Source organism: Theobroma cacao, chromosome 4, assembly GCF_053813885.1.
Source record: "Theobroma cacao isolate CCN51 chromosome 4, ASM5381388v1, whole genome shotgun sequence".
Classification (NCBI taxonomy): domain Eukaryota; kingdom Viridiplantae; phylum Streptophyta; class Magnoliopsida; order Malvales; family Malvaceae; genus Theobroma; species Theobroma cacao.
Genome location: NC_142642.1, coordinates 40,567,643 through 40,588,489, shown reverse-complemented (window position 1 = coordinate 40,588,489; position 20,847 = coordinate 40,567,643). Strand labels below are relative to the sequence as shown.

At 37.4% G+C, this 20,847-nt stretch overlaps 6 protein-coding genes across 7 annotated transcripts; 4 read left to right on the top strand and 2 right to left on the bottom strand.

Moving 5' to 3' along the window:
- The first annotated feature begins 31 nt into the window (after positions 1-31).
- Positions 32-2,668, top strand: LOC18603701 (Translation elongation factor EF1B/ribosomal protein S6 family protein). The gene is made up of 5 exons (XM_007035807.3): positions 32-722; positions 988-1,042; positions 1,144-1,200; positions 1,577-1,654; positions 2,049-2,668. The coding sequence occupies exons 1-5, from the start codon at positions 174-176 to the stop codon at positions 2,543-2,545; spliced, it is 1,236 nt and encodes a 411-aa protein (XP_007035869.3). The 5' UTR covers positions 32-173; the 3' UTR covers positions 2,546-2,668.
- A 1,007-nt stretch (positions 2,669-3,675) lies between these two features.
- LOC18603700 (desiccation-related protein PCC13-62-like) lies at positions 3,676-4,966 on the top strand. Its single transcript, XM_018118836.2, has 3 exons — positions 3,676-4,052; positions 4,152-4,377; positions 4,456-4,966. Exons 1-3 carry the CDS (start codon positions 3,682-3,684, stop codon positions 4,843-4,845), a joined length of 987 nt encoding a protein of 328 aa, XP_017974325.2. The 5' UTR covers positions 3,676-3,681; the 3' UTR covers positions 4,846-4,966.
- A 1,253-nt stretch (positions 4,967-6,219) lies between these two features.
- Positions 6,220-9,316, bottom strand: LOC18603699 (Pentatricopeptide repeat (PPR) superfamily protein). Its single transcript, XM_007035805.3, has one exon. The coding sequence runs from the start codon at positions 9,153-9,155 to the stop codon at positions 7,161-7,163; it is 1,995 nt and encodes a 664-aa protein (XP_007035867.3). The 5' UTR covers positions 9,156-9,316; the 3' UTR covers positions 6,220-7,160.
- Positions 9,317-9,434: 118 nt separating this feature from the next.
- Positions 9,435-11,380, top strand: LOC18603698 (Rab5-interacting family protein). The gene is made up of 5 exons (XM_007035804.3): positions 9,435-9,587; positions 10,396-10,540; positions 10,614-10,809; positions 10,956-10,975; positions 11,100-11,380. The coding sequence occupies exons 2-5, from the start codon at positions 10,425-10,427 to the stop codon at positions 11,128-11,130; spliced, it is 363 nt and encodes a 120-aa protein (XP_007035866.3). The 5' UTR covers positions 9,435-9,587; positions 10,396-10,424; the 3' UTR covers positions 11,131-11,380.
- A 131-nt stretch (positions 11,381-11,511) lies between these two features.
- Positions 11,512-15,671, bottom strand: RWA2 (O-acetyltransferase family protein). Of its 2 annotated transcripts, none has more exons than XM_018119938.2 (16): positions 15,294-15,671; positions 15,116-15,207; positions 14,838-14,981; positions 14,692-14,748; positions 14,504-14,576; positions 14,074-14,232; positions 13,725-13,874; positions 13,391-13,646; positions 13,194-13,309; positions 12,947-13,033; positions 12,770-12,858; positions 12,626-12,688; positions 12,473-12,529; positions 12,225-12,321; positions 11,988-12,146; positions 11,512-11,866 (listed from the first exon to the last, which is right to left on the bottom strand). In XM_018119938.2, the coding sequence occupies exons 1-16, from the start codon at positions 15,324-15,326 to the stop codon at positions 11,861-11,863; spliced, it is 1,638 nt and encodes a 545-aa protein (XP_017975427.2). In that variant the 5' UTR covers positions 15,327-15,671; the 3' UTR covers positions 11,512-11,860. The 2 variants fall into 2 exon arrangements, with proteins under 2 accessions (XP_017975427.2, XP_007035865.3); XM_007035803.3 differs by having other exon boundaries at positions 14,838-14,978; positions 15,294-15,667.
- A 1,865-nt stretch (positions 15,672-17,536) lies between these two features.
- On the top strand, positions 17,537-20,714 carry LOC18603696 (importin subunit alpha-4-like). The gene is made up of 10 exons (XM_018120085.2): positions 17,537-17,916; positions 18,341-18,437; positions 18,517-18,608; positions 18,697-18,828; positions 18,915-19,100; positions 19,196-19,359; positions 19,450-19,528; positions 19,745-19,873; positions 19,982-20,109; positions 20,202-20,714. The coding sequence occupies exons 1-10, from the start codon at positions 17,707-17,709 to the stop codon at positions 20,557-20,559; spliced, it is 1,575 nt and encodes a 524-aa protein (XP_017975574.2). The 5' UTR covers positions 17,537-17,706; the 3' UTR covers positions 20,560-20,714.
- Positions 20,715-20,847: the final 133 nt, after the last annotated feature.

Genomic DNA, 20,847 nt, shown 5'->3' with positions numbered 1-20,847 from the left:
TGCAGTGACCTTGTTTCGACTATTCTTCTTCTTGGCTTTATCCTTTGAGGTCCAATGAAGCTAAAACTGTATGGAAAAGACAGATAATTGAATGAAGTATCCAAGGGCAAAACCTTGGAATGCTCTTGGTGCGACGCATTGTTCAACTCTAGAACTAGATTCGTTCAAGTTCAATGCATTCAATGTCCACGGATAATGCTAGGAGCATAATTCAGGAGAAATTTCTTCTTCCTTCTTTACCAAAGGCTCGGGGGATGTCAACCATGTACGATGTTCAGGCCAATCTAAGCCCACTGAAAAGGGTAATGTCATGTAGATTCAACCCATTAGTTTGTGGTGGTAGCCAACTAAACACCCAAGAAATGGCCCAACCCAATCTTTTTTATCCGTCGAGATTAAGGGGAAAGATACATAGCAGGCTAACCGTGATGTCTTCCTGTCTCTGCGCTCACTCAATTCCTGCGATGGAGTCACTCCTACAGTCCCCTGCAAAAGTTGTTGCTCCGAGGCTTCCAAAACTGAAAACTGGAAGTGGGTTCTTTGGAAACCAGAGCTCTTTCTTGAAATTACCGCAAGAGAACTCTTACCTTGGTCGTAGAAAGCTTTTAATTGTGGAGGCAAAGAAGAACAAGAACAAGGATAATAAGCAAGACAGTCACAGTTTCATCCCCAAACCAGATGAGACCACTGGGTTTTTCCCTGAAGCTGTCCTTCTGAAGGAGGTCTCCTTTTCTGCTTGTTCTCTTTTTTCTCCTTCTCCATTTCTGCTTTCTCTCTTTGTGTTCTATAAAGGTTATATCGCTGACATTGGTAAAGATAGAATTTTTGGCTTAAGAATAGCAAAAGGCCAAGGCTTTTCTTTATGGTGTTTAGAGAACTGCTATCGTTTTTCATGTACTTCTTTTTGTGCTTTATGAGAGAAAATTTTATTGCTTAATCTGTTTCACTGAATTTTGGAGATGTGGCTTTTCTACTTGAAATTTTCAGAAGAAAGTTCAAGAAGATGGTAAACTTCTCCCTGAATTTGCTGATGATGAAGAACGTAAGTCAATTATGGTTACCGAGTTTGTGTAACCCACTTTGTTTTTCAAATATACAGTTATACCCGCAGTGTGCTCATTAAAATTGTTCGTGAATTTGCAGAAGAGTTATATGAATCTCTCAACCTTCAGCTGCAAAGTGCATTGAACGTTGAACGCAGTAAAGCCTGCTTCTTGTGTTTACTTTGTAGTTTGTGCTAGTTTAGAAGGATTAGTATAAAGAAACTTATCATAAACTTCAAGCTTTTGATTTTGTTTTCCTCAAATATAGTCTCTTTTGATTTGCATGTGAATTTTGAAGTGGGACATTTCTTGGAGAGTTGAATGATTTGAGGAAACTCATGTTTTGATTAGCCTTTGTTATATTGAAGATGCATTTTGGCCTGATTTCAGTCAAATATGGAGAAGCAAAACTTTTTTATCATTGTGTAGAGGGCTTGGATTGTTTTTTTGGGGTTGGTAGAGTGTTTACTGATAATGAATGATGATTGATATCTGCTCACTTTCTTACTATTTATTTCTCCTTGTTTATGCAGTGCGCCACTATGAGGTTGTTTATTTGATTCATGAGAAGCATGCAGAAGAGGTTGGAAGTGTCAATGAGAAAGTTCAAGGTGACCTTCCCCATCCCATATCGCTTCTTTGAAGATGCAACATATTCCTTTGGACATATCTGAAACGGATTTACAGAGTTGGTATAGATATCATATTGTGCCGCCTTTCAAAAAAAAAAAAAGTTCTTATTGTGCCATTTCTGAGGAAAGACAGACACAGTTCATATCTAAGGGGGTGCTATCTAAAAACAACTGTAGATTTCTATGAATCTGAAAAATTAGATAAAATGGTCAAAAAATGGGTAAAATTGATAGCCTTCATCCTCCAAGATGACCTTTGTGATTGCATATTCTTGTAGAACTTAACCATAATAATCTCCAAAAATGAAAAAAGGAATAACTCCTTTCATGAACCTGCTGTAAGTTTCTCTTACCGATGAAATACTTGCTGCAGATTTCTTGAGGGAGAAGAGAGGCAGGTTATGGAGATTGAATGATTGGGGCCTTCGAAGACTAGCATACAAGATAAAGAAGGCTAAGAATGCCCACTACATCTTGATGAACTTTGAGTTGGAAGCTAGATGGATTAATGAGTTTAAGACCATGTTAGACAAAGATGAAAGAGTCATTCGGCATTTGGTGATAAAAAGAGATGAGGCAATCACTGAGGATTGTCCGCCTCCACCTGAGTGGCACACTCTTCGTGCAGGTGGAGATGATTATGATGAAGAAGAAGATGATGCAGATTATGATGTGTATGAAGTCGAAGATGATGAAGACCTTGGAGAGGATTGGGATGGGGAGGATGATTCGGATATCTTTGAAGACAATGGTGTTGAAGATGGTATCATTGCTGGAAAAGATGATGACATAGAAGATTTGAATAATAAATCAGCTAGTGTAGCTAATACAGGTAAACGAAGTCATAAAGCTGAGAAAGTTGCTAGATAGGTACTTTAGTCTGAACATCTTTTTGTATTCGGGTTTGAGAGCCATTCCCGGAAGGTTTGCATTGTAGCTTTATGAAATTTCATGACTGTTAAGTATGAAATGAAGAAATTATATTGATATGAACATCTTTTCAGAAAGAATCATCAATCAGCAATTCCATCTCTGCAAGAGTTTCATGGTTAGCTGTGTCTGTACTTACGCAGGAATCTTATGTATATGTATCATGGTGAGAGGCAGCATTCACCACTCTTTATTTAGTGTCCGAGTAATAACACCGCAAAACCCCCTGAATTAATGGCATTTAGGTAGATCCATCCACCATTAATAGAAAAAGAAAAGAGATTAATAGGAATTGAATATGTGGCATTATCCGTTACAAGATATTTAAGGAATTTTAACAATTTGTATGAACAGTAATGTGAACATAATGAAAGAAAAAACCAAGATGGAAATTCATTTCAATAAGAAAATTTACAGCAATACGGTAGTCCAATGTCCAAATTAGAAAGTAATTTAGTAGGATCCAAGAAAGAACAATTACTCTTCCTGAGAATCTTATCTTGATCTCAAAACCTTTGCTTGTTTTCCATCAAAATCATGGGAAAAACTCAAAATTTAAGAGCGACAGATTTTTTTAATTTTTTGAATTTAGAATAAAAGAGATTCGAATTTAACTTTTTAAGTAAGGAGATCATGTATCAGTTAATGAATGAAATGTTTGGGTGTAAAAGTGACAGGGAAAGGTTTTTCTATTTTCTTTCAAATTTTGTTCTGATCATGTGGATTTGATTGCCAGTAAGGATAATGTATCTACATAAATTGTATATAGAAAAGAAGACAGATTGGATTTTATTTCTTTCCTTGATCAAGTTTTTTAGGAAGAAAATGATCTTTGGATTCCCCTATGTTTTATGCTCAAGTCTTCAGCCACCTCACCAGGCAAAGACAGTGGCCATTTAATAACATCATAAACCAAACCTTCCTGATCGTCCTCCTGAATCAGTAACTGATAAACATCAATGCGTCCACGTGGCAATTCTAAGGTTTGACCCGGCACCTCCATTTGCCATCTGACACAGCGCCCTTTTCAGCCTTCAGACTCGTGTTATATATAAGACCAATGCCTTGGAGTAGACATGCAAAGTATCCGCAGCAAAAGTACTCAAAGACAGCTAAACACCATGGCCTTTTCCTCTGCAGCCATTGTTTTCATTTCTTCCCTGGTCTTCTCCCTCCTTCCTCCTGCATATCCTGGAGAGCTTTTCGTAGATCACAGAAACGTCTCGGTCCCTAAATCGGACGTGAACCTGTTAGAGTTTCCACTGAATCTAGAGTATTTAGAGGCTGAGTTTTTCCTGTATGGTGCTTTGGGCTATGGCCTGGATAAAGTTGATCCGAGTTTAACCATGGGAGGTCCATCTCCCATTGGTGCCAAAAAGGCCAATCTTGATCCTTTCACCAGAGATGTAATCCTACAATTTGCTCTCCAAGAAGTCGGACACTTGAAGTTTGTCTCTTATCCTGCTAACTCTGTTTTAAAAAATTTTGTACGTTACTTCTTTCTTTGCGTGACAGGTTCTGATGGGAGCTACCATTCTTGATGCAGGGCAATTAAGAAGACAGTGAAGGGATTTCCGAGACCACAACTTGATTTGAGTGCATCATCGTTTGCAAAAGTGATGGATCATGCATTCAAGAAGCCATTGGTGCCCCCTTTTGACCCTTATGCCAACAGCATCAACTACCTGATAGCTTCCTACGTAATTCCTTATGTTGGACTCACTGGATATGTTGGTGCAAACCCAAAACTCCAGGGTGCTATTTCCAAGAGGGTAAGCCCCCATTTCATCCCCAAGAACACAATACTTTTTTCCTTTTGAGTTTGATTCTTACATGTGGTTTTTCTCCAGCTGGTTGCAGGCCTCCTAGGGGTAGAATCTGGCCAAGATGCTGTCATCCGAGGATTGCTATATGAGCGGGCAGTGGAGAAGGTTCATCCATATGAGGTAACTGTTGCAGAATTCACAAATCGCATTTCACACCTAAGGAACAGGCTGGGACATGCTGGGTTGAAAGATGAAGGCCTTATAGTTCCCAAAATTTTGGGTGCTGAAGGAAAAATCAGTGGCAACGTGCTTGCTGGCGATAAATTTTCCGTTTCATATGACAGGACCCCGGAGGAGATCTTGAGAATTGTTTATGGAAGCGGCAATGAAAGCGTCCCTGGAGGGTTCTATCCCAAGGGAGGCAATGGCCGTATTGCCAGGTCTTATTTACACAGTGCCAATCGCTATACCTGAGTAGCTGCAGTCTGGTTGTTTTAGGCTAGTCCGTCATGTTTCTCTTGGATTAAGAACTAGCGCAAATAATTTGTACTACCATAATTTTTTATAATGAAAATAATTTGAATTAGAGAGTTAAGATTCTCCTGGCTATCAATCAAGGGCTATTCTACAAATCCATGAACAAGTTAAAATCGGCAGGAGCGAATTGTCCCATGAATTGAACAAAGCTTTACTCTCAAACATACGTTTTTGGTTCTCACTAATCAGTTCAACCATAGAAGAAACATCAAACTCGAGTCCTTCCAAGGGATTCTAAAAGCTGTCAGAAACAGTTGCAACGACTGCCATAGAAGAAACATCAAACTCGAGTCCTTCCAAGGGATTTTAAAAACAGTTGCAACGGCTGCTGCTGCAGCATGCAGTTATGTCTTAGCAAAACATCTTTCCAAGACATCAATGTCAATGCCTGGTAAAAATGAATTTTACTCACTCCAGGTTCTCACCAGGTTTCCAGGAACCAGAGCCAGTTCTAGCCATGTGGTGTGTATTGGTCAAAAGTATCGACATAACGGAATAATCGAAAATCAGCAGTTATGTCTTAGCAAACTCTATACAAAGACACAAATGTCAATGCCATCATCTGCTCAAGAAATTACATACCTACGTGAATTGTCTCTTTTTATAATTTTACGTGTAAAATAAAACTTAATTGATTACAATAACGTGTAAATATTTTTCCATGAAAATGACACTGCCGTCCGACAACTATAAATCGCAATGTCTCATAAACCATCATCAACGACAAATTCTTGCTTTATCCTATCATCCATTGCCATTGGGAACTTAGTATCATGTCTCTGAGAAAGTCTTTTGTGATGATAAATTTGGCTATTCCTTCATTTCAAAAGTCGTAGAAGACAATTAAAATCCCATCAGGATTTGTAACTTGGATTGATATTAGGATAGTTGAGCTCAAGAAAGAGAAAAATCATCTCATGTAGTTAAAGCGTTAATTGTTTAGGTGAAGGTTTGAAGAACAAGCCACAAACATAATCTCAGCACACTGTTGCGATGATGTTTTGAGGAAGACATGTCCAAAAGGTCAAAGAGAGAACAGAAGTAGATCTCACGTTTCTTCCAGATTGGATAGAGAAGTTGAATCTCTTGTTTCTTCCAGATTGCATAGCGATGTTGAATCTCACGTTTCTTTCAGATTGGACAACGTTTTCTTGCTAAGCCTTGGGAAAAAAACATGGTCGGAAGAGCTACACGAGTCCATTTCTTCTGCAAATATATCTTTACAGGACACAAATGTCAATGCCATCGTCTGGTCCAAAAAAGAAAAATTACACACTCCAGGACCTCACAAGGTTTCCAGGAATCAGAGTAATCGACAATCAAGCGGATGAACAATTTAGGCTGAGAATGTTTTTTAGGATACATGATCACTGCATGAATAAAAATGATGGCTGCTTATCTGCAAGAACCCAGTGGTTCCAAAGGCACATAGTTTACTTTCAGCCTTGTCTGATTAAACATGTAAACCCACCAAGGATTGGCAACATGTACATCTAGTTTTTTTTTTGAAAGTTGGAATAATTCATTAACAGGAGTAACCGATGGTTAAACTCCAATCAAAAGTACAAAAGAACTGCAATTTTAAGACCTATGCACAATCCCGGAGGTGGCATAACCCTCAAAATTACATAAATGGGCAAAAGACAGAGGCCACAAACATAGAATTTTAAGCAAACATTTCCCATTCCCTCTCCTAAAAACGAAGTCTTTAAACTCACCCTTTCAGTCAGAGTTCATCATCATCAGGCCAGTCTTAACTCCCCCCACACCCTATCTAGGAACCCATGGATAATCAAAAACAACTGTCATAGCCATAACTAACAGCAGAACAAGCAAGCAGACCGCCTCCCGGTCACAACAAAAAACAGAGATCACGCTGAAAGAAATCTTACTGACAGACCAACGCTTCCCCCACCTCCCTTCTGCACTAAAATGTCCTCCCAGGCATTCCACAAGTCCACTTCTCAACCAATTCGCCTAACACCCTTTTGCCTGAGCGTATCTCTGTGCATCAAAGTGAAGGCTAGATACGCAGATACTTGCCATTCACCACAGAATCACCATTCTGAACCTCAGTCCAAACATTGGCCAGATCAATTTCTCTTCCTATTCCCGATTTTGCAAGGATATCTGCTTGCTGGTTTTCCAAACATGTACATCTAGTTAGTCAACAGAAGTATCTGTTACATTTGTCATCATTAGTCAGCAACGTATCTGCATTGGCCCAAAAAGAATCCTGGCTGAACATACTCTCACCCATTACCTAGAATATCATCCAAGATGTGAATTGGTCCCAAATGACCTAAGCTGTTAAACAAGCATTGGACTAACACATTCCATGTTGCAACATTGGGACATATCCCTTCATTTATCATCTTATTAAGCAGACTGATGCCCTCTTCTAAACCAATCCAATTACAGAGGCCCCAAAGAAGACTAGTGTATGAAATTATGTCTGGATGCCAGTCACCTCCAGCACTAATGCGATCAAAAAGTTGGACAGCGATCTTCACCTTACCTCGCTTACAGTATGTAAAGATTATTATGTTATATGTGATTGCATCAGGTTTTGTACCTCGAAGCAGCATGTTCCCGATAAGTTGCAGAGCTTCCTCTAGCATACCAGCATGACAAAATCCAGACAAAATGGTATTGTACGAGGCTAAATTCCATTCTATCCCTTTTTCATCGATCTCTCTCACAATCCCAAATGCTTGTTCTAGTCGATTTACTTTGACAAGACCGTCCAGTAGCTCATTATATGTTATTATGTTAGGTGCACAACCATAACGCCCCATTTGATCCAGTACTTTTACTGCCCATTCAACTCTTCCACTACTACATAAACCTTTGATAAATGTGTTGAAAGTAACTGTGTTAGGAGGACAGTTTTCCAACACCATCTTCTCTATAAGAGAATGAGCTTGGTCAAACATGCAATGCCGACAAAGGACATCCACCATGCTGGTGTATGCCACAACGTTGGGATGACAACCATTAGTTATCATTTTGTTCCATGTTTCAGATGCACCAACCAAGTCACTGGACTTTGCAAATCCATTAATAAGAGAGCTATATGAGGTTACATTTGGAGTGCATCCATTTTCCTCCATCTGACAGGAGACAGATACAGCCTCACTCACCTTTCCATTTAAGCAGAGACCATGTATTACAGTATTATAGACAACCACATTGGCTTCAAGTCCCTCTCTAATCATCCGGTTCCAGAAGTCGAAAGCTTCATGCACCCTTCCTGCCACGAAATACCCCTTTATCAAAGAAGAAAATGTATAGATATTGGGGCTGCATCCGCTCACAAACATCTTGGCCAAAACTGCAAGCGACAACTCAACGTTTCCCGCACTCGAAAGGCAACTGATAATCATCGAGTACGTTCTAACATCAGGGTCTAATCCCTCCACCAGCATTTCATCTAATAAACCAAATGCCTCCTTAAGCTTGTATTCCCCACAAAATCCACTTATCAACGCATTATAAACACTCACATGCGATCTATATCTCATTGCAAGCTCCCTTGCTTCTTCAACCTTACCAAGCTTACACATTGAAGAAATTATAGTTGTATAGCTCACAGCATCAGGAGCATACCCCACACTCGCCATTTCATTTAGCAACTTGCAAGCCACATCTATCTTATTATTCTTACACAAAGCTTTCAAAAGAATATTATACGTAGGCAAATTCGGCTCCAAACCATCTCTCTTTATATTATTATATATCGGATAAATCATCGAGAACCTATTTTCACTAAGCAACGCATCCAACACATAGTTATAAATCTTAACAGTCGGCTCACACCCAAATTCCTTTATCCTATAAAACATTTTCAAAGCTTGTTCACCTAACCCCTTTCGGTGATAAGAATCAATCACAATTACAAACAAGTCCTCACTGCAGCTAATTCGTTCTAACTTCATCTGATGCAAAAGATATTGAATACCATCTATTTCAGATTCAAGTGCAAGCTTCTGGATCATGCATTGGTATGTTTCTGGGGTGTGTTTAAAGGAATTTGAATTGGCTATGGACTTGAAATAGTTTAAAGCTAAAGACATGTTGGGTTCTTGCTTCAATCTGCTAAGTACTTGGGATTCTTCGAGTTGGGTCTGGTTTGGTTCTGTTTGTGATTCTTTGTGGGGTTTTAAAAGTGGGTTTGTGTTCAAAATAAATGGTATTGAAGGTTTCTGAACTTTCAACAATAGAGAACGTCCTTCTTTCAAGTACATGATTGATTACGAACTAGCTCAAAACTTCCCTGCCTGAATTCAGGGGAAAGGAAATCAAACTAAACAAAGCCAACAATTGGACTTACCTTTGAAGAAGGGCTTTGGTTCAGAACTGCAAAAGACTCGGAACTGAAGCAGACGACGACGCTTTTGCAGAGAGCAAGAACTCTTAGGTACTCTTGTCAGTGATAAAACGCAATAAGAAGACGCCGTTTTTACCTCTCGAACAGCACCCGCTCAGGGTTCTTTTTGTAATTTAAGAAAACTCGAAGGGAAAGCAATAGAAATTATTAAAGTTATAGGGGGTTACATAGAATTAACCGTAACAAATATAATAAAAGTACAAACAAATCGCGGTTTGCTGTCCTGCAGTGAGTTCTTAGTAGAAGAACAAAAGAAAAGAAGGGTCTCTCGGATTCTCCGATCGTCTCGGTAAATCTTTGTTTTCTTTTTCTTTTTCTTTTTCACTTATGTTTGTAAATTTCTGCTTTCATAATCAAAACCCCACTTTTTATGTTTCTTTTCTTGTATTTTCCTGTTTCTTTTTGAATGATTTCTCGATGATTAGATCTATTACCATCCCTGCAATCCAATTTTCTTTAATGTGAAAGTCTGTTGATGTGGCTTATGTTCTTTCATATTAATCAGATGAATTTTTGGAATTTTTTTATAAAATCTGTGCTGTCTTTTGATGAAAGCTTCAAAACTTGAAAGATGCTGCCTTTCTTTTGTTGGGTCATTGGAATAGTAAAGTTTAGGTTTTTCTTCCACCATTCCCATGAACTTGTTCTTATTTAATTTTTCATGGTTGCTTCTTGAGCAATCTCAGTTGTTGGGATAAAATTATCTGTCATAGTCAAGGGATGGATTGACCTTTAATTCGATAAATTTCAATGAGATCAATGCTTCTGTAAATCTGTTTTCTGCATCCGGTAATGCTGAATTCATCTTTTAGATTAGCACAATAAGGGCTTTATGATTGTCTCCTTGAGTTGCTTTGCAAGAACTCGTTTAATGATCCTGCTGTAGAGGAAACCTTCTCTGTTACATTGTGACTTTGAATGCTTGGATTTTATATTGCTATGCTGTTTTAAGTATTCTGCTTGTGCTTCATTCGGTAATTCTCTTTGCGATATGGGTTCTGCTATTTCTCTTTGTTTCTTTAAGATATGGAATCAAGAGTGTCTGCGGTTTGTATGAAATCTATGGATGATTTGTTTATCTATACTTTTGTTTCCAGATAATTGTAAACCACATAAAGAAGAAGCTATGGCTGGACATAGTGATTCAAACTCATCCGAGAAAAAATCAAGTGAAGCTATGAATGATGTACCAACTTTTAGCGCAGAAAATTTGCAAAATAACATGAAAGTTATATATTACAGGTTTGTTTTCACATTCACCGAGATGCTAAATTCTGTGTTGATGCCAATATCTGAGTATCGTTTTCATGTGCAGCCGGACATTTATGTCTATCATCGGAGGGGTTCTTGCTGGAATTTTGGGGTTCACAGGGTTTATGGGGTTTGTCTTATATTTTCTTGTCATGGCAATTACTTCAATTGGACTTATAGCCAAGGCAAAGTTCTCAGTTCATGCATATTTTGATAGCTGGAACCGGATTATCCTCGATGGATTCATGGGTGGGCTTATGGTAAGCTTCTTTATGTTTTGATTCGATATTACATCTTCTCAACTGTCTGCATAAGGTTCCTCTTATCAATATTCTACACTAGGAATAAAAATTTTCTGCTTCATCTATTCTTTTTTATCAGCTAACAATGTTCTTATATTTTGCAGTCATTCGTGCTATTCTGGACGTATCCTTTCTTTAAATAGAAAAACTTTCAAGCAGTGATGCATATATACTACCTGCTTTATGTCTTGCTTAATTAAGTAATAATGCAACCAAGTATTTATTGCTACTTCCTTGAACATAAATAGATTTGCCTATGACATTGTGCATATATTCTGAAGAAATATCTGCTACATCTTGCCCGGAAGAGAAGCTGGCTCGCTGCCCTTGCTGCTGCCTATGACATATTCTTGTTATCGTTGCAATTCGCAAGCTGATTCTAATAGTTTTGTATCAATCCCTAAACCATTACGGGCTTTACCATTTGATTTCCTTTCTGTTACTTTTACCAGTTAGAGACTATATCTATGTAGCTTCTTTTTAATATAGAGAAGATCTCTGAGAGAATGGAATAAGGAATTTTGAGCTATCAGAGTGATCATTCCAAGTTTGGGAATGGGTGCCTGAATTTCTATGCATGCTTCCCATTTTGCAACTTGTCCCATAAACTTAATGTGGATACATCCATTGATCTTTGAATTTTACTCGAAGACTAGAGGGTTAGAAAGAACAATTTGTTACGCATATAATTATGGCGAATCCAATAAGATAGGCATGGTAATGAAACATGTAGTAGCTATTACTGAGTTTGTGGCAAACAATGGAGAACAAAAATAACACCTCAATTGGAGGTTTTATATCTACTTGTTGATCTTTCCCTATACAGCTGATGTTCCATATTCTGAGACTCAGCATGACTGACTTCTTCGATATTGATCTCATGATGAATTCTGTAATTACATTACAATTGTGAAGGTAAAGTCTGCAGCAGATGGAGTAGTACTCTTCCACTGGCACACTGATGCACTACGCTGTGGTGGATTTTTAGTATTTCTACATATATAATTTTTCACACCTGCAAATATCGAAATAACGAAGATTGTTCAGACAGAGATATTCCAACTTTTTCGAGATTATTCTTGCTATTTGGTATTTGAGTCTTAGTTATAGAATCAATCTAAAGATATAACTCTTACCAACATCTGAGGGATTCTGAGGAGTGCAAAAGATAATGAGTAAAGAATGCTTGAGATTACAACAGCAGTAATCAAGTTGTTGATAAGTCGTTTGTCGTCTTTCGTTGGCACGAATGCTGTTTTCAGTATATTTGTCAAGTCAAAGAGCCTGTAAGATATCTGCAAACCAAAAAATAAAAGGTTAGTGCATGAGTAATTTGCGATATTTGAGGTTTCAAGATGACACTATTTACTTACTGCAACGTATATGGAAGTGGTAAGCATGAAATTCAACATTGGGTAATCCGGGATCAGAGAAAGCAGCAGTTTAGGTTGACCATCTGGGACGCCTGATCTGCACGTTGATTGGACATTGCGTTAAAAAAAATAAATAGATGCAGGTGTGTGTGCACTAATGTGTATCCTACACTATCACTTAAACGCTTCACATCTTCTCTTTGCAAGCCGCTGAAGCAAGGATTCGAATCTTGTCAACTTCAACTTACCTTAGCCAGATGTGGATCTGCGAGATGTAGGTCTCCAGTGTTATCTTTCCAAGCCATCTAGTAAACAAAAAATGAATAGCAGACAAAACTAGTTCTTATTGGTCTCCAGGAAGTAAAAGAATGAAACATGAGCTGGATTAAAGGCCTACTTACGCAAAAAGGGTTAAACTGTAACTTCGGAAGGACTGGGTGACATTTCGTAAACATATATAGACACTGATCAAAACAAGGAACAAGACTTAAGTGAAAGCAAAAGTTTTAGTATGTCAATATCAACACAAGTAAGATGACACCTACGTTATAGGGATCCATGAGGTATAAGGATGGTACTTGTTGTAAGTGATCTTGTCAAGCTTGTATATGTACTCAAACCAGAAATATCCCATCTACAAAAGTTTTATTAAAAGCACATGAATAAGAGATGGAAATTCTAGGAAACAAGTATACAAGTCCAAAGGTGTATATATATGATACCGTCAGGGCTATAGTTGCCACAGCCATTTTTATTAATACCCGCCGCTTCACCTCTGCTTCCTCAAGTTTCTCCATCCACCTTTCAACCTGCAACAGTAGATCCCCAGCATCAAGCCATCAACTCCAAAAGGAAAATATATTGCAGAAGCAAGACAGCTTATAAGCCTCATTATTCCTAAATAAATTGCACTAATTCATAGCAAGAAGATTCAACAAAAGGATGGCCAATAATTGCATCAGAACTTACAGTTGGATGATAGTATGCATATATCATTCCAATAATCCATATGTAACGATCAAGGCCTGAGCGGAAATGCCACTCATGCAAGCGGGGAAAGTTTGGCTTTGCAGGATCAGTATAACCTGCAATGTTTTTTTACTTGTTTCCCATCAATATGAACCACAATAGTTTAAATAGAAATTATACTTTGGAAAGTTACTTACCAAGAAAAAAGGTAAATGGGCTCCAAAGAATTTCAAACACTCCAGGCACTTCCCAGACTAGAATAACCACCAAGAAGCAGGCAATGATTTTTGCAGCAATGACTGACCCATTCTCATTGTACTTATTCAGAATGCCAAGTGTCCCATAAACCATAAGAGTGAACAGAGTATGCATGGGGCATATATAGTATAGCACATAACTATTATTGAGGATGACACAGCAAAAAAACACCAAGAAATTGAGCCGCCACATCATCTGTTCGGCAAAATATACTCACTGTTGGAAGCAAATTAATCATAAGGTTATAATCTTCACTTTAGGGGGAATTCATACCTGTGCAAACCTCGCAAGACTGAAATCTTTGCGCACATAATAATATGAGAAGTTCCCAAATCCAGTCATCCACACATAAGCAGCAATGAAAACTCGGATAGCATTATAAATCTCTGTTGCTGCAAAGTAATGGTACATCAAAAATAAGACCTGTAAAACAGAAGGAGGAAGAGAAAATAGTAAGGCTACCAATCCTGATGTAGTAATGCTGAAAACTTGAAGCATAACCAGCATTAGCCGAAAGAGTATTTATGCAATCCAACACACATATTCTATCCTAGTAAATAGACAACAATCTTTTGAGAAGAAGACTTTAAGGATTTACTACATCATGGAAAGAATCACAAACCTGCATCCAACCTTTCCACTCCTCAGTTTGATGTCTGTTCAAATAAAGTATAGATTTCCCCGAAAATGGTGACTTATCATGGTGTATCTTGAAAGAAGTTATTGCTGAAACTATGATGAGAAGGAAGTAGAGGAATAAGAAAAGATCCCGATTGTAATTCTGCATAGACAGATGATGAAATGAGAGAACTTAATTGGGCAAGCAATAACAACGTCATAGACGATAATCATTACAGTGAATTCGAATTGCATGACTTGCTACAACATCTTAAAATAGCAGTAGAGTGTTTAATAGTCCATACTTCAATTAAAATTCATTTTAAATTTTTCACAAGTTCAGCATTTCCCCCTAATATTTAAAATCTATTTAGCCACAACATTATAAGATGGATTTGTACCATGAATTATCATAAGAAAGCAATCATCTTCACCTTTTTTGCAGAATCAAACACATCAGTGCGGTCACATATGTAATAATACGCCAAAAGACCACCGAATTCAGATCTATAAGAAGATAAACACCAAAAGAAATGCAAAAAAGGAGCAAGTTACATTACGTACTATTACTTATTAGGAAGAAATGATGCATTCATCAATCAACAAAATAAAAGTCACTTACATAGCTCGAAGTGTCAACCTATTCTCAACCAAGAAAGTCTCATCCATCATAAGAAACCTTCGCATAACAAAGCATAAAAAATTAAATAACTCATCAACACAAATCAAAAGACATGAGAGAAACAATCAACAGCTCTGATGACAAACTTGAAAATTGGAGACAAGGAAGATGATGAAGTCCGAGCTTTAGGAGAAGCTGATTGAAGACCTCCGCCTTCCAATAAAACCGCTCTATCATCTTCTTTTACAGCACCGTTTCCGATCTCAACTAAATTCACATCAGAGTGCCTACTAACAGAAATAGAAAAAAAGAAAAAGAAAAGAAAAGATTATTTACAAGAAATTATCTTTTTCTCATTTTTCACCAGTACATTACGTTGATTCTAATCGCATTACAAACGCAAAATGTAGAATTCAGAGCTTACGCTTTGGATTCGAGCGAATTTTTCTTGTACTCCAAATATTCTGCATAGATCCAAGCTGAAATCACCGGAAATATTCCGAGAAAAAAAGACACCTGAAAATGGCAATTCAAGCAATATCTTTTTAAAAATGTTCAAAATGCAAGATCTGAGAGCAGCAAAGAGTGCTGAAAGCACGCACCTGACCGGGAGTGATCGGACCGAAGATCGCCATTTTCTTTTTTCGGCAACTTCCAACAAAATGACAGTGGAGTTACGCCAAAACGACACACATTTCAGCGTAACAGTGAGCTTAAGAAAGAAAGAAGAAACAAAAAACTCAGATCTGATTGAATCTGGCTTCAGCGAGTGAAAGGAAAGGAAAAAAGAAACCTGATAAGAAAACGAAGAACACGGAGGGATGGATTTGATTCGAATCCAGCGGTGCGTGCGAATTTTCCTTTTTTTAATTTATTTATACAGACAAAATATTAAAAAATAATTAAAATAAGTTACGAGTGAAAAGAAAATGCGAAGAAACAGAGTACGAAGTGGTTTTAGCGGGTTAGTTGAGAGTTGAGACTTGAGAGACCCGTGTTTTCCCTTTTTATTTATAAATAAATAAATAAAAGTGGTAGCTTATGCTTAAATTTAAATTAAAATAATTACTAGTTTTACTTGGGTGCGGAGAATGGGAACGGATATTGACGTGTCAACCTCGTGTGTTTAATCTTTTCACCATTTCTTCCTCATTATTAACTTAGGAGTTTATATTTAATGCATCATTTATTAAATTTATTTTAAAAATAGTAATAGTATTTATATTTTTTAACAATTAATTTGTCAATTTTAAATACCAAAAATGGATGAAAATAATCAAATAATTTACCTCTCTTAGTCGATTAACATCAAAATCAGAAAAAACAACTTAAAATGATGGAATTTAATTTATTTCGATAGATTATATTGATTTGAAATTAATAAATTTATTACTAATTTCACATATAAATTAATCATAATTAATTAAAAAATTTTCAAATTCAACCATCTCAAAAATATTAATTCATGTAATTTCATTGGATACTATTAGTTTATTTTTTTAACTTTCTAATAAATAAAATAATGAATTTCACGTTTTCTATGGAGATGAAATATGAATTATTATTACTTTGAATTAAAATTTTTTTATTTACTTATGATAATGTTAACCGAAACAGTAATAATAAAAGTGAGTACGACTTCAATATTGTTATCAAAATTAAATAAATTACACGTGTCAACGAATTCTCAATCGCTGAGCTGTCGGCAAAAGTCTGAAAGGCCTTTGTTGATACCACCGACATTAATTGGATGTGAGTGATCCCACCATTATTTATGGCTGGCGTTGTCTAATCCCCTTGGATTCTACATTGCACCGCCCCCTATGGACCATTCTAACTGTGGGCCTTACCCTTGGCCCACTGGAATCCATACTTATTTTTTGAGCCGAAATTGGGCTCCCTCAACTTTCAATTTTTAAATGATAATAATAATAAAAAGAAAAAAAGGTATTTTAAAAAAATAAAAAACAATGGGAAAAAAATTGGAGAGGTGAAAATGATGGTTGGGGTTAATTTTTTATTACTAAATCCGTAGTAATTTTGTATAGTTGGATAAGAAAAAAATATATTAAAATATTTTTAAATTAGAAAACTTAGCTTTGAAACTAACCATATCCATTAACATCCATCATTTTCATGTCGTCTTTCAAATTTCTTTAAATGATCAATGTGCTCCTAATTTTCTCTCTGGAGGATTAAAATAATTACTCAACAATTTGTTTCTATGTTTTTGTCCCTCGTTTACTTCATACTACCAATTTCTTTATATTAATACTCACCCCGTTCTTTCTTCTAAGTCCATCTTTTTTTATGACAAACGAAAATAAATTTTTTAGATATCTAATACTTTTATTTTTTATGTTATAAATTAATATTTTATAATTTTTTTACCTCTTCCATATTAAAAGGTATTGAGTGTCATAAAATTTATTAAAATTAAAATTTTTATCTTAATCTTCGTGAAAATAAAAAAGAGACGGACTAGAGAGTATTATTATTATTATTATTAAAATTGAGCTTGTAATATAAATGAATATGCCGGTTCGGTTGTTGAATATGAACGCAATAAGCCAATTTAGTTATAATTAATTTGATTATAAAAACGAATTATTCCATGCATGTATAACCGGCCAAGAAAGAAGAAGAAAATGTTGCATATAAGAATTGGTTTGGGGAATGAATTTGCAATCCATGATTTAATTAATTTAGGACAACAAGTTAGGCAATCAGATGACAAAGACAAAGCAGAAAGAGAAAGTGACAACGAAAAACCAAAGGGTCTGCAGCTCTATGTTGTCTTGAACTGGTGGAACATGTAACTCCAATCCGATCCTTACAAAAGCACAAGCACAAACAAGACAGTCCCAAGCCGCTTGTTGCATGAAACAAGTTGTCAATAAACAAAACAGGAAAACCCTTTGTCCAGGTGCTCACAAAGTCACTATATAATTCATCGACACTAATCATTGCTGCTAGCTTAGAGGTTGGAAACTGCAGATTGTTGTTTTGAAAGCAATGCCGGTAAGACCAAGTAATACGAGGAAGAAATGGTACAAGACTGGAGTAATGGATGCGGAGGAGGCAAGGAGGAGGAGAGAGGACAGTTTGGTGGAGATAAGGAAGAGCAAGAGAGAAGAAAGTCTCCTAAAGAAATGGAGAGATGGGGTTTTTTTCCTCGATCAGAATCTGTATCAGCTGCAGTTCAGTGAGCTTCCCACTGCAATTGTAAGAATTGACAAGAAGTTTTTCTTTCTTTTGTTTTTCTTTTCCACTCTCTCCCTCTCTCTCTCTCTGTTCTTGAACTGGGCTTCTTTGTCAGATGGGTGTCTGACTGCTGATAGTATAGGCTAAGTTCATGTGATTCAGTGACCAAGAAGCTCATGCATCCATACCATGCTTATCAAAAGTGGAAGGAGAGAAGAATTTTGGGTCCTTTTTTGGTTATACACTACCATTTCTCTAAGCAGCATATTCCTGGGTCGGTAGTTTAATCCTTGAGATGGGAGGGATATGTAGTCCTTTTTCAGACAAGGGTCTCTTGCAATCTGATTGGACTAGCTGACTTTTCCATCTGTGTATGCATGTATGGTTTTGCTTCAGTTACAATGACTTTTTCATGTGTACTTCTAAACCACATTCTTGATGACAGTTGGAAAGCCTTCCTTCGATGGTAGAAGGAGTATTATCTGATAATCCAGCATTGCAATTGGAAGCTACCACTCTATTTCGAAAACTATTATCAATTGGTTTGTTCAATGCTCTTGCTATTAAGATTTGTCTTGATTGTTGCTTTACTTGTATCTTAACTCGGATATATGCCTGCAGAGAGATGCTCTCCCATCGAGCAGGTGATCGAAGCAGGCATTGTTCCTCGATTTGTGGAGTTTCTTGACAATCATGATCAGCCTCAGTTACAGGTGTGTATTAATTAACAAGGTTCACACTTTTTCAAGTTATGCAGAGTTTATTTCACTGAACCATTCGGGCTTGATTTTCCATCTTCAGTTTGAGGCAGCATGGGCATTGACTAATATTGCATCTGGTACATCTGAGCACACCAATGTTGTTATCGAACATGGTGCTGTACCCAAATTTGTGCAACTTCTTGGCTCTCCAAGTGCTGATGTTCGAGAGCAGGTCAGTTTCATTTCAGTCTTGATATATGCTATATATCTTTTCTTCTGGTTTTTGACTTCTGACGACTCCTTTGTCGACTCTCCCAGGCTGTTTGGGCTTTGGGAAATGTTGCTGGTGATTCACCAAAGTCTAGAGATATTGTTCTTAGTCATGGTGGACTAATTCCATTACTGGCACAGTTGAATGAACATTCTAAACTATCTCTGCTAAGGAATGCCACCTGGGCTTTATTGAACTTCTGCCGTGGCAAGCCACCAGCACCCTTTGACCAGGTAGGCAGGATCAGGTGAAATGATAGTTTTCAGAACGGTGCTAGTTTCCCTCTTTCTTTCAGTTATACATTTTGGGTTGTCTTCTTCTTGTTTAGGTGAAGCCTGCCTTGCAAACCTTGCAGCGCCTGATTCAATTGAGTGATGAAGAAATCCTGACAGATGCTTGCTGGGCCCTCTCTTATCTTTCGGATGGTACAAATGATAAGATTCAGGCTGTGATCCAGGCAGGCATCTGTCCACGACTGGTGGAGCTTCTCCAGTAAGATGTCTTGTGGTTATATAATGTTCATGTTTCATCTTTCCGGTTTATGCAATTCTCATTCTTTTTTGGGTTTATTATTTCCTACAGTCATCCCTCACAAACTGTGCTTGTCCCTGCACTTCGGACTATAGGGAACATTGTTACTGGTGATGATTCTCAGACTCAGGTATTTATCGAAATGTGAACTGGTGGAAATCCCTGCACTTTTGGATTCAACAGGTTTGATCTTGCTGTTGGCAGCCAAGAACATAAGTGATCAAAAAGTATTTACAACCTCTTCTGTTTTTGGAGAGTTGTACTAGATAACAGATCAAGACATCAAAAATATTGTCCATATTGTCTAAGTCCTGACAGAGATTGACTTATAAAGTATGTTTTTCAGGTTGTAATTGACAACCAAGGCCTCCCTTGTCTCTACGAATTCCTCTCCCAGAACTACAAAAAGAGTATCAAGAAAGAGGCCTGCTGGACAATTTCAAACATCACAGCTGGAAATAGAAGTCAAATACAGGTTACATGCCGAAAGTATTTCTGAATGACCGACCTTGTCAAAATTGGACTATATGTCACTATTCTGAGTACTAACAAAGATTGCTTACTCTTACTTTATGTGCAACAGGCTGTTATTCAAGCAAACATAATTAGTCCTCTTGTTCACCTGCTTCAACATGCTGAATTCGAGATCAAGAAAGAGGCTGCATGGGCTATTTCTAATGCTACCTCTGTCGGGTCCCGAGCACAGATTCAGTATCTGCTTTCCCCTCGCCCCTAGTAGATTCAACTGTCCTGCTTGGTTTCCAATTAACAAAGTTGTTTTAATTCTTGTGTTTTTTCAACAGATACTTGGTGAAACGAGGTTGTATCAAGCCACTATGTGACCTACTACTCTGTCCTGACCCCAGGATTGTGACAGTATGCCTTGAAGCTCTAGAGAATATTCTAAAGATTGGTGAGGCTGACAAAGAATCGGGCAACAGTGCGGTAAGCATCTATACCGAAATGATTGATGAATGTGATGGATTGGACAAAATCGAGAATCTACAGAGCCATGGCAACAATGAGATCTACAAGAAGGCAGTGAAGATTTTAGAGAGGTATTGGTTAGAGGAAGAAGATGAAGACGACTCCGGTAACTCAGGTTTTTCTTTCGGTTGTAACCAGTGCTACCCTTCCTTGGGGGGTTTCAACTTTAGTTGAAAAGTTGAAACCCTCTGTAAAGAAAGTTCTCCCAATGTTGATGAAGTTTGGCAGGTTGGGAAGTAGTTTTGTGTGGGTTCTTCGGCGGAGTCACGACGTTGACACTTTTTTGACATAAAAATGTCTCCACGTAATCATCAAAGCTGAAGCCAAAAGCCTTTTGTCTGTGTCTGTTACATCCTTATTCAGGACGTGAACATTGCTGGTTCTTTCACTCTCTCAGGCCCAGACCCCCAGTGAGTGCCATCTGTTCATTGGTTAAAAAGCTTTTAATTTCAAAAACAACAC

Bases quoted from the DNA above. Each gene is read 5' to 3' on its own strand.
- LOC18603701 (XM_007035807.3), top strand. From the start codon at position 174: ATGCATTCAATGTCCACGGATAATGCTAGGAGCATAATTCAGGAGAAA. The intron at 723-987 runs GTCTCCTTTTCT...TGAAATTTTCAG, and splicing joins AAGCTGTCCTTCTGAAGGAG to AAGAAAGTTCAAGAAGATGG. The intron at 1,655-2,048 runs GTGACCTTCCCC...TACTTGCTGCAG, and splicing joins TGTCAATGAGAAAGTTCAAG to ATTTCTTGAGGGAGAAGAGA.
- LOC18603700 (XM_018118836.2), top strand. From the start codon at position 3,682: ATGCAAAGTATCCGCAGCAAAAGTACTCAAAGACAGCTAAACACCATG. The intron at 4,053-4,151 runs GTTTGTCTCTTA...TTCTTGATGCAG, and splicing joins CAAGAAGTCGGACACTTGAA to GGCAATTAAGAAGACAGTGA. The intron at 4,378-4,455 runs GTAAGCCCCCAT...GTTTTTCTCCAG, and splicing joins AGGGTGCTATTTCCAAGAGG to CTGGTTGCAGGCCTCCTAGG.
- LOC18603699 (XM_007035805.3), bottom strand. From the start codon at position 9,155: ATGTACTTGAAAGAAGGACGTTCTCTATTGTTGAAAGTTCAGAAACCT.
- LOC18603698 (XM_007035804.3), top strand. From the start codon at position 10,425: ATGGCTGGACATAGTGATTCAAACTCATCCGAGAAAAAATCAAGTGAA. The intron at 10,541-10,613 runs GTTTGTTTTCAC...TTTCATGTGCAG, and splicing joins ATGAAAGTTATATATTACAG to CCGGACATTTATGTCTATCA. The intron at 10,976-11,099 runs GTATCCTTTCTT...GAACATAAATAG, and splicing joins TCATTCGTGCTATTCTGGAC to ATTTGCCTATGACATTGTGC.
- RWA2 (XM_018119938.2), bottom strand. From the start codon at position 15,326: ATGGCGATCTTCGGTCCGATCACTCCCGGTCAG. The intron at 12,859-12,946 runs GTATCATATATA...AAACTTTTGTAG, and splicing joins TGGCAACTATAGCCCTGACG to ATGGGATATTTCTGGTTTGA. The intron at 12,322-12,472 runs GTAAGTTGAAGT...ATCAACGTGCAG, and splicing joins CAGATCCACATCTGGCTAAG to ATCAGGCGTCCCAGATGGTC.
- LOC18603696 (XM_018120085.2), top strand. From the start codon at position 17,707: ATGCCGGTAAGACCAAGTAATACGAGGAAGAAATGGTACAAGACTGGA. The intron at 18,609-18,696 runs GTGTGTATTAAT...TTCCATCTTCAG, and splicing joins ATGATCAGCCTCAGTTACAG to TTTGAGGCAGCATGGGCATT. The intron at 19,874-19,981 runs GTTACATGCCGA...TATGTGCAACAG, and splicing joins GAAATAGAAGTCAAATACAG to GCTGTTATTCAAGCAAACAT.